The sequence below is a fragment of the Rhipicephalus sanguineus genome, chromosome 3 (genome assembly GCF_013339695.2).
Source record: "Rhipicephalus sanguineus isolate Rsan-2018 chromosome 3, BIME_Rsan_1.4, whole genome shotgun sequence".
Lineage (NCBI taxonomy): Eukaryota > Metazoa > Arthropoda > Arachnida > Ixodida > Ixodidae > Rhipicephalus > Rhipicephalus sanguineus.
The window spans coordinates 172,597,965-172,612,616 of NC_051178.1; the positions used below are offsets into that span (position 1 = coordinate 172,597,965).

A 14,652-nucleotide genomic window follows, 5' to 3' on the forward strand; every position below is an offset into this window, starting at 1 on the left:
AGCCTCTGGAGATTTCTTTCAGATAAGATCAGCTGCACCCATACACTCCGTGCGTGTTTTCGACAAGAAAGTCTAATTTAGGAGGTAGTCGAGAGGAAACTTAAACTTCACCTCCTGTCTGGCATCTGCGGTTACAATATCATGTACCTTTATCTTGTGATGTATTGTGGTGGTCTTTCGCAGTCGTATTCCTGGCTGTCTCTGCCGTCGCCTTCGCGAAATTGACCGTTAGAACAAGGTCGATGCAAATTAATACTGCCAATAGAAAGCTGCGTTGTATATGGCTGGAGTCCGGCTGAGACAAAGGATATGTCCAAACATGCGCTCAGTCGCCCTCTCTAACGAACCAGTGCCCTTTTTCGCCAGAACGGTACGTTTTGAAACTCGTCGAAACAGGCGCACCAGCCGAGAAATTATAACGAGGCTTATAGTAACACTTCGGAGCCGGCACACTGAAACCTCGATCGCAGTAAAACCAGTCTAATGTCGATGGAACAGACTTTAGGCTCTCAGTTGCTGGAACGCGTCGTATAGTTCCGAGGCATATTAACTTCAACGCGAAATTACGACAGTCCGTTTCATCTGCTTGCTTCTGTATTCGTTGACGTGTGTAGACGTGTGTACGAAGTGCAGACCATGTAGCACAGTCATCGTCCTCGTCAATGAGAGATGCCTGCGTGTCGCTGTGTGTCCGTCGTTGAAAGTGACTCGTTCAGGAATTTATGACGGCTTCAGAGACGTTCGCCAATAATCCAGGTTTAAGAGCTGCGATTTCGGCAAACAAGCACACCACTGTTCGCTACAGTATACACTGAGAAAGTAAGTAGCCGCAGTATATCGATATATCTTCACCGCCCGAGAAGGGTGGCAGCAAAAGAGAAAGAAGAGTCCGTATACCGAAACCCTTCTGAAAGTACTCCGTCATTGGCTTTCGAGCTGCCGCGTAACTCTTATCGTCCTAATCAACGGCATGACACGAAGGACGATAACATGACAACATAATTAAAGAAAAAAAAAAGAACGGTGGCGAAGGACGATTTTTTTTATTTTCTTATCCGGCCAATACGCTTCCAACTTGGTTCGCCGTTATACCTTAGACCGTTTACAGTTGCCATATTTTGTAACGATTATTTTCTCGCGATCGTATTGATTTCTGAATCATTGCCATCAATCGCTCGAAACGGTCGATCGTGGCGATAAATGGCGGTGACGGCGAACAGCACGCCAGGTTTCCTTAACTTTTTTTCTTTTTGTTGTTTTCCTCCTTCGTCCTTGGCTGCGTCGTTGACGCGTCGCCGTTATTGCCAAGACCGCGACAATTGTAAGTCTTGAGTTGCACTTATGTGGCAAGGAATCAACCGCCTAAACTCACCTAAATGTGGTATACTTGCGACAGCGGCCTTGTCATTCTAGGCATGCCATGCCTGTTTTTACGTGTTTCGAGCAAGATACACGACCCCGTCCGCCTTCATAGAACAGTGCATAACTGACATTATTCGTCTACATAAGACTGATTTATATTTGACCTCCGCCCTTTCAATGATCTGGGGCCGAATTCACAAATTTTTTGTAACGTAAGTGCTCCTAACCATTGGTCAGCCACCGTCATTAATTATATGCCGCGCTTCCCGATTGGCTGAAAATTTATCTCACGAAGAACTCCAGCGTAAGATGTTATGAATACGGGCCCCGTTTTTTCTAACACTAGAGAGACAACAAAAATTCGCCTGTATTAGTAAATTACCCCTTCACATTTCTAATGACACCACTATTACCACAAGACGACGATTAGTAAGCAGAAAAAAAAACGCGTGAAGTTATGACGGATGGCGACACCGCCTTGAAGTAACCGCATCCGCTCTCCGTGACGTCATAGATTCTGACGACGCCTTAGGTAGGGTCGATATCATTATTTATCGCCAAATACGAATTACACTGTGTCCTAAGAAGGCCCGATACTCAACATGGCAAGCTTCGGGAACATTCATTACACCAGCGTAGCCAAAATATGAAAAGCACGTTGGAATCTGTGACATCACGCTGACGTATAGGCGTCGTGGTTCCGGCGCGAGGTTTATAAAAAAAATTTAAACTTCGATCTTCATTTCCTCTTCTAATAGTAACCCCACAGTCGCCAAACTCCGACAATCGAGTTCACAAAGAACGAGTGATCAGACCAAACTGCTTCAGTAAGTCACTTTAGTGGTGACCTTTGATTGGTTACCTTTGATTGGTCACCTTTGATTCACCTTCGGTGATCAGCTCTTCACTGCTCATACGAGAGCAGGTACCGGCCGGACGTGATTTGGTCCGACGGCGACTGGGAGGCACCGGACACCTACTGGAACAGTACGCACTTCCTCGCCTGGCTTTACAACGACAGTCCCGTCCGAAACAGCGTAGTCGTCAACGACCGCTGGGGCGTCAACACCAGCTGCCGACACGGAGACGTCTACGCCTGCCATGATCACTACAATCCGGGAAAGCTGGTACCCCACAAGTGGGAAAACGCCATGCCACTGGACAAGGGTGAGTGCCCGTACGAGCGGGTTCTTTCAAAGAAGGATTCTAGTAGAAGTTTATAATACTATAATTACCTGATCTTCGACATCGGGCCCACCAGCCGACGACGCCGAAATGCTTACAAGTGGCGCAGCGCCATCTATATATTGTCACATCGGTGAAAGAAGTGAAAGTAGCGCCACAGCTAAAGCAGAGTTCTAAGTTTGGAGGAGCGTGATATGTGATCAAACGGGTAATGCACTACTTGCTTTGTAAAAGGTTAGCGATCATGTACAAATAAAGTTAACACAAAAACATGGAGAAGCGCCCAAGCCACACGCCCGGCAGCAAAGCAGTATAGACCAGGACTTCGGATAAACCCTCATCGATGCTACCTGTCGGATGAATGAAAGTCACCTGTATATACAGCACGAGCTAGACACAAGTTATTTGCTCGGTGAATGAAAGTCACCGTCAGGTGACTATCATTCATCGATTTGACGGTGAATGACAGTCACCTGAGGGTGACTTTCATTCATCAAGCAAATAACTTGTTTCTAGCTCGTACTGTATATACAGGTGACTTTCATTCATCCGACAGGTAGCATCGATGAGGGTTTATCCGAAGTCCTGGTCTATACTGCTTTGCTGCCGGGCGTGGAGCTTGGGTGTTTCTCCGTGTTTTTGTCTTAACTTTATTACACGAACGCTCATATATTACGACAGGAAGCAGCGGAGAAAAAAACACACCATTTTCAACTGCCAGATGTCATAAAGGGGTATGCGAGGATGTCATTTGTCTCGGCATGAGTCCAGTCTTCCTCGAGCATCCCCGTAGACTGCCCTCACGTGTTTCACCGCAAAAACAGCAATTTGAGCTTCTCCGCAACCATTTCCCTTCACGCAGGCGATCTGAACACCGGTGGTACCTGGGGTTACCGCCGGAACGTTCGCGTGTCCCAGTACCTCACCATCGAGGAGCTCATCTACGAGCTGGTGTCCACGGTCAGCTGCAACGGCAATCTGCTCTTCAACATCGGCCCCGCCAGCGACGGCACCATCTCGGCCGCGTTCGAAGAGCGCCTCACGCAGCTCGGCGCGTGGCTCGACGTGAACGGCGAAGCCGTGTACGGTTCACGACCCTGGAAGCACCAGAAGGACCCGCTGGCGTCCCACGTCTGGTACACGTCCAAGCACGGGGTCCAGGCATCCGCCGGGTCCACCGTCTACGCCTTCGTACTAAAGTGGCCCACAGGGAGCAACCTCACGCTCGGCGCGCTGGAGTTGATAGACGCAGCTAACATCACCATGCTCGGAGTTCCAAACCTCCGGCTCTCCAGCGTCGTGCAGAAGACCAGCGGCGGGGCACGCGCCGCGTTGGTGGTCACGCTGCCCCGTCTAACGCCGGACATCTTGCCGACACCGTGGGCTTGGGTGCTCAAGATAGAAGGAGCAGCGTGAAATGTTTCGCCCGGTTGGCGACTGGCCTGCTTGTATATACGCAGTGTCCAGGCGCGTGTCGGTGCATCAAATGAAGAAAATAACTCGAACAGCGGCTGTGCTTGGTGGCGTTTTAGCTATTGCGTGTTCTAAATGTTTGCGTGAAATTAGTGACAGTCCTTGATCGTACGTAAAATAAATTGTGACGCGGATGCGCTAATGCAGCCTCTATTTTTACTCGCTTGAGCCCTCGTTTCAGTTGTGGACTACGTTGAAGTCGAATTGACTGGCGCAAATGCTCGGACAGGGGCGAAGGACACAGGACGCGGCAAACCGTACGCTTGCAACTAAATTTTATTCTTCCAAGAGCTCTGCTTCACAACCTGCTTCACAATGTGGACTGGTACGCGGTAATCACGTTATTGGGAGCATCACTCCCTGTACCACTGGTAATATTGGTGTCCAGTCTACAGTGTTTTGCGCTGGAAATAACGACCGAAAAGCTGAAAACTAAACTTAAAACAAAAATAATGGAGAGGGGGGTGAATCCTTGCAGTGCAAAGTTCTTCTTTTTCCATCTACTATCTCGCTCTTTTTTTGTGAGGATGACATGCAAGTTTTGCGGTCGCTTATCACTCTCGATTTCCACATCACGCTAGCCCGACATTTCGAGATCGTAAACGAAATAATAACGACGCTCGGACGACAACAGTGCGGTTGCTTCACCGAGGATGTGCGTAACTCAGAGCTGCCGACAACGTTGCTCTATATATCTAATCAAACAGCGCTTTATACAACAGGGAACCCGCTGACGTATGCAGTAAGCTACAGTGGCTGCAAGAGAGTGAAGAAAGTCGCGGTCATTTGCCCTAGTTTTTTACGCGTCACAATGCTGCGCTCGGTCGAACGACAGCTGCAATTACCTTTCTTAAAGCCTGGCTCTAAGCAAAGACGCTCGCCGCAATAAAAAGGCTTTTCCTCCTCACTGGCGTCTAGAAAACAAGGGCGTACATCGCGAAATCTAATACGTGATAGTGGCGCAAATCGAAGGGGGTAAATTAAACATTTAAGCTAAGGCTGTGTCCCGCTTGCGCGCCTTTTAAGATGGAGGGGGTGGGGGTGCTTGCACAATACGAAAGTTTGCCAATGAACTTCCGTGACGTCATAAGCGTACGTCACTACGGCTACTTAGCATTTTGTGAGCGTGTAGCTCTTTACAGAGGCCCTGGTGGGGGGGGGGGGGGGGGTGCGTTGTAAGTATAAAAAAGAAAAAAAGTCCACCATAAACATACTCGCCATCTGTACTGCTTGGTACGGAGGCATTATTTATATTCCACGACACGTACGCTGAACCTGATCGGTGCATCGAAGCGTTGGAAAACCTTCAAGCGGCTACCTGACCACGTAAAAATAGACCCGCATCGTTTGACCTCGGATTCCACCTAGGTACGCTTCGGTGCAAAACGCCCTCTCTAGATTTTTTTCTTTATTATTCGTTTTCTTTTTTCGATCACTCTCTCACCTGTGATCTATTCGAGTACGACAGAATATGACCGAGAGTTCACAGTACCCGAGTACGCACATATCGACTTGCTTACCAAACTCAAATTGTTTTTCCGGAAAGAAGCTAGAGAGAGACCAGGCTGTTTTGCCGAAACGTCCAGGTTCAAAGGAACCCGCAGAAAATTGATTCCGAAGAAAGGGCAGCATCAACTATAGCGTGACTGGAATATCTGCTCCCAGAATCTCTCTCTCTTTAAAGCACGATCTCTTTCTGACGTCAATGATGACGTCAATTACATAACCCCAGCCGGTGGGCGCGGTCGCGCATTCTTGTTTTGTTGCTTCTTGTTGTTCGATTGTAGCGCTTTGTTTTGGTCACTTCTGAGGCGTTCGGGTTCGCAGACCAAAGGAGGTACAAAAGCAGCATAAGGGAGCTGACGGCTGGTCATTTTCACATTGCATTCTCCTGGAAATACTTCGAAATTGCATTACATGACAATCTTTAGTCAGTCGCGATGCTGAACAGCTTTACTGCAAAAATTGGCGCTCATGGACGCTGTCTGCAGCGAAAACCCCTGAGACAACGCGCAGGCTGTGCGACTATTGGCACCCGCCACGTTTCCAAACGAATGCCATTTGAAACCATCAAACTCGTCGTCAATAAGTGTTGCCCTTACTTAAGGTTACGTGGTTTTCATTACTTTTTATTGTCACAACGGTTGGTTCGCCACACCGCTTTACGACACGCTTGGTCGTCGCTACAGTCGTGGACAAAATAGGCGTATTCGGGGCGTCTTCGTGCCCCACAACAATTATCATCTCGCGTGCTTCACTTGCATTATCGCCGCACGATCGGCACTTTCCAGTCGCGAACGGCTTTGGGCTATCAACGTGACTTATCTATCTTGATAGGAAAGTAACGAGAGCACAGTTTTAGCGCGATAGCGTTAAAACTGTGCTCTCAAAAAACACGGTGCCGTTGTCAGTTGTGAGCGAAAAAAATCAGCGTTGCCCGTGAACGAAAAGCTCCGATGAATGCACAATCTAAATCAGGGTTCGAGCCGGAATCGGTCCCAGGGTTGATGTTCCGTAGCGATACTTTTTTTCGGCGCTAATGCCTGTTCATGCGACCCGCCACGGTGGTCCAGTGGCTATGGCGCTCGACTGCTGACCCGAAGGTGGCGGGATCGAATCCCGGCCGCGGCGGCCGCATTTTCGATGGAGGCGGAAGCGCTTGAGGCCCGTGTAGTTAGATTTGGGTGCACGTTAATGAACCGCAGGTGGTCGAAGTTTTCGGAGACCTCCACTACGGCGTCCCTCATAATCATATCGTGGTTTTGGGACGTTAAACCCCAGCGATGATCATTATTATTGCCTTTCCCCGCTATTCACGCTTGGCTAAAGGTCAGAGCGACAGTCTGCCCGCATTGTCAACGTGATCAGCCGGTCGTCAGTGGCGGATGATAAGACCAGCATAAAATAAAGCATAACGCATCGCTACACAATACCGGCCCACATATCCTACGCAGCAGTGAAGTATTCCAGCACAATTCCACGCCAGTGCTTCGAACTGCTTCCGAAAAACACCCTGTACAGTCGCCGTGTCGGGCAAGGAGCCCCGTTAAGGGGTGTAATGTTGCGTGGCGAAAGCATAGGATTGCACCAGGCGCCCGACCACGCGAACTGCGTAACGAGTTTGTGGTTGAAAGCTACCAACACATTACGAAGGAATCAGCCTTAGTTCATCATTAGCCACAGCATCAACAAAGCGCTCTTGGATTCGCCCTTTACCGTGACAGCAGTTTAAGAGCTCGAAATTGTCGCTGTATCCGTTCATTTTTCTAGAAGACGTACACACGTAGATGGTGGACAATACGACGTCGTGTAATAACCGCGCATCATCTTTGTAAGCTAATCATTTTCGCAATCGGATGACCATCTAGTAGTATAATACCAGAAAGCTATAAACCAACGAAGAAAACACTGCATTTTGTTTTCTCCTTCGCTTCTGTATGTTATTGTTAAATATTCTCAATATTTTTAAGCTCTTCGAGCCATGGCTACCTGGGCTGAGGAGGCCACCCACCTTAGGGCTGAAGAACGAAGAGCCTGGTCAAAAATAAAGTTAATTTCTCTCTCTCCCTTTCATGACATCAACATACGTAGTTCCTACGCATAATACCTAAAATTAATGGATACTTGCTTTTCGTAGTTCTACGTGCGTATTGATTCTACGCACGTAGAATTACTACGTGTGTAGTAAACGACTGTATACTCCTGCAAACGATTATATAGTCAATCTTAAATTGGTGACACTACATTAATAAAGCAAGTGCGGCTTATACCTGGCATTTCTCCAAGCACTGCAACAGAGACCCAAAACATGTGTCGTGCATTCGGCCTTGTCTAATGCCTCCGCTCGTCACCTGCCCGACTGTCAGTGAAATCCACGGACGTGCCCCCGAGAGTCGGTCATCTCATCACCGATTCACTTCTATACCGGTTCACACCACACGTGCTCTTTAACGAATGACACTCAAAAGTTCACGGCCGGCTCTTCTTTCGAGCTCACCGCTTGGTTTCAACCGTCTCGGGAAAATCCTACCTCAAGCGAAAGCGAAATACGCTAGCCTTAAGACTTCACCGACTCCTCCAGTCAAGAGAGCAACGACAACAGCGTGAAAGCTGTACGTGTTCAATTAAACTCCACAAGTTAAGCGGTGTTTACAGCCTTCGCAGCTGGGCCATTCCCACATGCACATATAGCGTTAAATATACACGGCATTCCCGTTCGGAGGTCGCACGTGATCAATAACAAATTGCCACGCGTTTCTCGGTGCTTCGGCTTTGCACAGTTATAGCACCGCAGGAGTCAGTCCCACAATCATGCCTCTCAATCTTCAGCCGTGCAAAACATCCATAGCGGTCGACACCCCCGTAACCTGCACGTGTCTAAGCGCGCGCAAGCATAGGAAATGACTGGGTGCTAACAGGGGTTAAGAGCTAGAAACAGCTTTTCAATAACGTACTGAAACGTGGAATACTAATGATACCTCAGCGCATTCCGAGGATCTTTTTTTTTCTTTTCATTAGCAGGGTACGGCCGAGGCGTCAACAGCTACTATATATGCGTACGTATTTTCTACACGTTGCTTGCGATGAAGCAAGCTGTTAGTGACGCCATATTTTATACATGTGCTCGTACGTAACAAATTACAATAATTAATCACGGGTAACAAGCTATACTCGTTATATATTAATGATAACTAACAGACATTAATGCCAAGGAAAGTATAGGAGATGTTATTTGTAATAATTGGGATATAAATGTGAAGAAAGTAAAGTGGACGAAAAGATATAGTTATCTAATTGATCGGTTACTTTTTTTAACAAGAAAGTGTTTTATGCCGGGGTCCACCAAGACTTCAGTGACGTACTTCCGTCACGGAAATGACGTCGAACAAATTTACCCGATCAGATGGCAAAGAAAAAACGTTCCGTCAACAGGCATCGAACCCACGACCGCTCGGTACGCAACAACAGATGCCGGGCACGCTATCCACTGCGCCATGGTCATAGACTCTAGAGGCTTTACAAACGCGCCTTTTATATCTACCACTCTCCCGGTGGACGGAGTGGTGTTGCCCTCTGGGAGCGGTAAAGTAATTCGTCATTACTGAGGCCTCCGCGATTAGCACCTGCACCGCGTTACACGTCCGTCCCATTCGGCGCGTTTTCAATAGAAGTTCAATACTGTCAATGCCTTAACACACCGCGAGGTGGCGATCAAAGCCCAAGCGTCGTAAAGTCCCTGCTAAAGCGTCGTAAAAGCGTCTGCCTCGCTCGTAGTATCATGCTAATCCAAACCAAAAAAAATCACAGCATATCCACGGATTGAATGATGATGAGTGGGCGAAGCTGCGGAGGTTCATCGGTAAACCGTGAATCTTCCGTGAATTCTGCCCAGTACATCATCACCGACGTGAGATCGGGCGCGTTTATACTAAAGGTTCGATGAGTTATGACGACTTGCAGCTCACTTTAATTTTACATGTACGCTGTGAATTTTCATTGTTTAGAAAACCATTGCTTTAGAAAACATCTGGCGTCTTTCGTTAAGCAGCTGGCGTCTTTTCGTTTTGCTTTAGAAACATTTGGCGTTCTTTCGTTTTGCTTTTAGAAAACATCTGGCGTCTTTCGTTGGTTTATTTCATCAATCAACGGCGTTTTGAACAAAACTTTTTTTGTTTAATCACGCACAGGAGAAATCTCACCAGGCACTACCTTGGAGGTAAACAATGGCTGCTAATGGGAATGAGAGACAGAAGAAGTCGGCTTTTAGCTAACACTTACACTTCTACTTCTACTAAAGTTTCCTACTGGAACATGCCAATGGCTGCTAATGGGGAATGAGAGACAGAAGAATTCGGCTTTTAGTTAACGCGCACGCTGCGACTTTTTTATTGTTCAATAACGCACAGGGAAAATCTCCCACCGGCACCACCTTGGAGGTCAAGATCTGGTACTAGCGTTACGACTGGTTACGCACTACTACGACTACGAGGGACGAACGGTTGCCGCCTTAAGGAGCTTCGCCCCTAAAATAGCTCTGCGACGGGCGCCTGCCTCACCTGGCTGTAACACCGCGTTCCCCGCTCAATCGCGGCCGGGCTACCGGGGCGGCACGACGCGTTTTGCGTTTCCCTCTAGTCCGGCCGTGGTGTTCAATCACATTTTAACATGCCGCGGGATGGCGACCAAGTTTTGCGTCCAATATGCGACGCTCTTCTGGCTATCACACCTCGTTCTCTGATTACGCTTTCACTGTTAACTACTACAGCTACCACAAGGGTTTGTTTAATCATTTAACATGGACGTTAGTCGTCGGGTTGGAGATTTACCACCAATCATCAAAGTGGGTGCATCCACGTTAAACGGTGCTATAGCTGCCAGACGTCAATATACATTGTGCAAACACTCTTATATCAATGTACAGTAAGCATTCAGTTACTTCTGTATAAGGGCAAACATTACTTTCGTGTTATTCCGATTCCTATGACGGAGGGATCAACCATCTTTTTTACACTTAGCTGCGCTAACTCTTAGCTGATTTTTTCCGGTAGCCAATCACAGCCAAATACATGTAACCACTTACTTTTTGACGAGACAATCTGCAGCAGTCGTCAAAAGATCAGAGCCCTTGCATTTGGTGCGAACTTTAACGTAGGACGCCCACGGTTTGGTCATACAGCACATATCATGCGCGCGAATGTCTGCACAGACGAATACGAACGTTCCGGGTTTGTCCACTTGTGATCCACCAAATGTTGACCGACGACTCCAACCGACGCTGCTGTGGGTTCGATAGCGATCGCCATAGGCGTGCACGGATGGCGAAAGGGAGGGGGGGGAGCCACCCCCCCCCCTAAACATCTAAATGGGGGCGCCAATTCTGCCATATACCTTTACCCAGTCGAATCTTTCACGTCATTTTTAATGTGCAGTGTTATGACCACGTATGTCAGGCTGAGAAGAACGTCTTCGTTTCACTTTCATTTTTGCGCCCACTACGGAGTTTGTTTTCTGTCGCACTCGGCCAATGGGAGCAGGGCGAAGGGGGAGGGGGCTGCGACAAAAAAACTTGTCCCCCCTAATGAAACTTGGCCCCCCTCCCGCGCACGCCTACGTTGATTGCCACTTCGGACACTGACGCCCAGAAATGAACTACGAACGATTCCTTTTCCAGAAGTCTTACTGGACGTATACGAAACCTACTACTACCCCTTTCTCCAAGCCCCAAAACCAGGCATGGAACGCCACGCTTCACATTATAGAAAGGAACCAGACGCGAGCGTCGTGCGTTTGAATAACCACACTGTTGTTGTGCTCAATGCGTTCTTACGTCACAACGCCGTCTTCTTCTCGGGCTCTCAGACCGACCCCCGTATTCAGAAACGCTCCTTCACTCAAACTTGACTTGCCACCGCCTTCAACGCATTTCGAACGCGCTGCCTTTAGGCTGTGCCAAGGCAGCACAAACGCGTTTCGAACGCGCTGCCCAAGGCGGTGGCAAGTCAAGTTCAAGTCGAGGAGCGTTTCTGAATACGGGGGCGAGTGAATTCTCCCGAGTCGTTTGTGGTGCCACGAAAATAATGAACGTGCGAAAAGTGTGAAAAAAGGGAAAAAAAAATCACAGCATATCCACGTAGTGAATGATGATGAGCGGGCGAAGCTGCGGAGGTTCATCGGTAAACCGTGAATCTTCCGTGAATTCTGCCCAGTACATCATCACCGACGTGAGATCGGGCGCGTTTATACTAAAGGTTCGATGAGTTATGACGACTTGCAGCTCACTTTAATTTTACATGTACGCTGTGAATTTTCATTGTTTAGAAAACCATTGCTTTAGAAAACATCTGGCGTCTTTCGTTAAGCAGCTGGCGTCTTTTCGTTTTGCTTTAGAAACATCTGGCGTTCTTTCGTTTTGCTTTTACAAAACATCTGGCGTCTTTCGTTGGTTTATTTCATTAATCAACGGCGTCTTGAACAAAATTTTTATTGTTTAATCACGCACAGGAGAAATCTCACCAGGCACTACCTTGGAGTAAACAATGGCTGCTAATGGGAATGAGAGACAGAAGAAGTCGGCTTTTAGCTAACACTTACACTTCTACTTCTACTAACGTTTCCTACTGGAACATGCCAATGGCTGCTAATGGGGAATGAGAGACAGAAGAATTCGGCTTTTAGTTAACGCGCACGCTGCAAATTTTTAATTGTTCAACAATGCACAGGAAAAATCTCCCACCGGCACCACCTTGGAGGTCAAGATCTGGTACTAGCGTTACGACTGGTTACGCACTACGACTACGACAACTACGAGGGACGAACGGGTGCCGCTTTAAGGAGCTTCGCCCCTAAAAAACTTCCCGTGAAGGTAAAGGACGCGTGAATAGCTGCTGAAGACTCACTGAAAGTATCAAGCCAACTATTTACTCTGTTGACTGTGTTAACGAAGGTTGGCGGAAAAGTGACGTAAGGGTAATCACACACAGTTTAGTAACCGTTGCCTTTTTCTTTTCAAGGAAGCACTTGGTAGCCGTAGTGAATCATAATCTCGAATGGAGTAACTATAATCGCTTACATTTTCGTTGTTTTCACATGTACAGTACGGTCCACTGTTAAAGGGAATACTCCAATGAGCCCCTTTTATTTTGCTGACCCACTAACAGCAAGTGTACAGGGAAGCACTGTACATGCACTGCACGAGTCTGTCAAAAAGAGGCTGAACTGTCAACTACCAGTAGTTTTCTGCAATTCTAAGCCATTATGTTTTTGCAAGACAGCGAAATCCAAACAAGCTCTAAACGCAAGTGTTCCCTTTAACAGTGGACCCGTCTGTATAAGCCTGTACATCATATCCGACCTATCAAGGACAACACTGAAATTTACGACACGCTGAAACACACTAACGTAGTATTTTATTCGTGTAAGCCATTTGCTCCTTTTAGCCAGACGCGTGTTTGTGCGCTAACAGTCAAGCTGTTTCTTCTTTTTTTCTGTTATTTTCATAGCACAGCGAGAGGCAGAGAACGAGATAGCTTGTTTGTCGACGTATCTCTCTCTCTCGTATCGGTTTGCCAAGCCTTAACTACGCTTTCTCAACGCTCCTCTGAAGCCCACGATTAACGACCACTCAATGGCCGACTGTAACTATACAAGTGCCTGAACCCGATAACGCCTCTCTTCAAACAAGTTCCCCCTGGCTAATAACGCTGTTCGACGAAACACACGGCATTCTCATCGCTTCCTTTGTCAGTCGTTATTGCTGAACTGGCGTAAATACATATACGTATATCTTTACGATGTTCTCCTGCACATTGCAGATACATAGCGGAGCACTTGATAAAATTCCGCTTGACTCTCAGTAACCCCCTGCCTTCTTTAGTGTTTTATTTTAATCTTACAGTTGCTCATGCATGCGACCAGTGCAAAGTACTCTTATACGAGCTCGTGCAAGCACTCGAGCGCGATTACGCTGGACAGATCGTCGTTTAATCGCAATCTACTGCGATAAATTGTAATCACTGGGTGTAATGTATTGTAATCAATTTTAAGTTACGAATTGTCGCTGAAGCCCTTTCGCTGTCATGACGAGACCTTCAGACAAAATTGTCACAACATCGTCCACCTTTGCACTGCGCGTTATATAGGGGTATGCGCCGGAAGTTATGTGCACCCGCACGTGGAAGCTCTGCGGCTGTGGATTCCTAATGCTGAGAACGAGGTCCCGGGTTCGAGTCCCGCATAAGAGGTCACATTCCAGTGGGAGCGCAGTGCAAGAACGCGCCCGTACACCACGCATTAGACGATCGTTAAATGACTTTCGAGCTGTCAAAAACAATCCGGTACCCTCCGCTTTACGACATCTCTCACAGCTGATGTGTAGCTTCGGGACATTAAACACAATCAATTAATTGAGCTATTCAGCCATAAGTGACAGCAGACAGAGCCACGCGCAGCTATATATTACGAGGTTGAATCATGTCTGCGATATCGCAGTGACGCAGCAGTTCAGGAAACGGTCTCTATAAAAAAAAAAAGAACACGTCATTCTTCCGTGCATCCCGCTGTCCTCAGCACACGAAGTGCCATATATCTTGCCGGTATTAAACTGTAAAGTTGCGCCCTTATATCTAAACAGTATCAGAACACTACATTCGGCATTAAATTTAATTCCCTTGACAGGCTGTACAAAAAGGCATGACGTCTAATTAGCCACTATGTAACCGGCGAACCTCGGCTAAATGAGTCAATACTTTTGTTGTGTTGTTTGTTTTGTTTTTTTTTTTTCACTCAGCAAATTTATATGGTCGAATTTGATTCACTGTTCATAGGAGCATTCGTCCCGTGTCGTCTCATTCCACTGCCTTTCTATATCCGTCCTAAAAGACAGCTTAAGGTTTAGTTCCAATTAAACGTAGGCCCGCCGTGGTGGTCTAGCAGTTGTGGTGCTCTACTGCTGACCCGAAGGTCGCGGGATCGAATCCCGGCCGCGGCGGCCGCATTTCTACGCAGGCAAATTGCTAGAGGCCCGTGTACTTAAATTTAGGTGCACCTTAAAGAACCCCAAGAGGTAGGAATTTCCGGAGCCCTCCACTACGGCGTCCCCCAATCATATTGCAGTTTTGGGACGTAAAAGCCTAA

General features: G+C 47.5%; 1 protein-coding gene across 1 annotated transcript in view; it reads left to right on the top strand.

Moving 5' to 3' along the window:
• The window catches only part of LOC119387675 (tissue alpha-L-fucosidase), a 10,155-nt gene extending 6,114 nt beyond the window's left edge, over positions 1-4,041 (top strand). The window contains exons 5-6 of the mRNA XM_037655137.2: positions 2,288-2,529; positions 3,410-4,041. Coding sequence (XP_037511065.1) covers positions 2,288-2,529; positions 3,410-3,963 — 796 coding nt within the window. The 3' untranslated portion in view covers positions 3,964-4,041. The remainder of the gene's footprint in view (positions 1-2,287; positions 2,530-3,409) is intronic.
• The last annotated feature ends 10,611 nt before the right edge of the window (positions 4,042-14,652 follow it).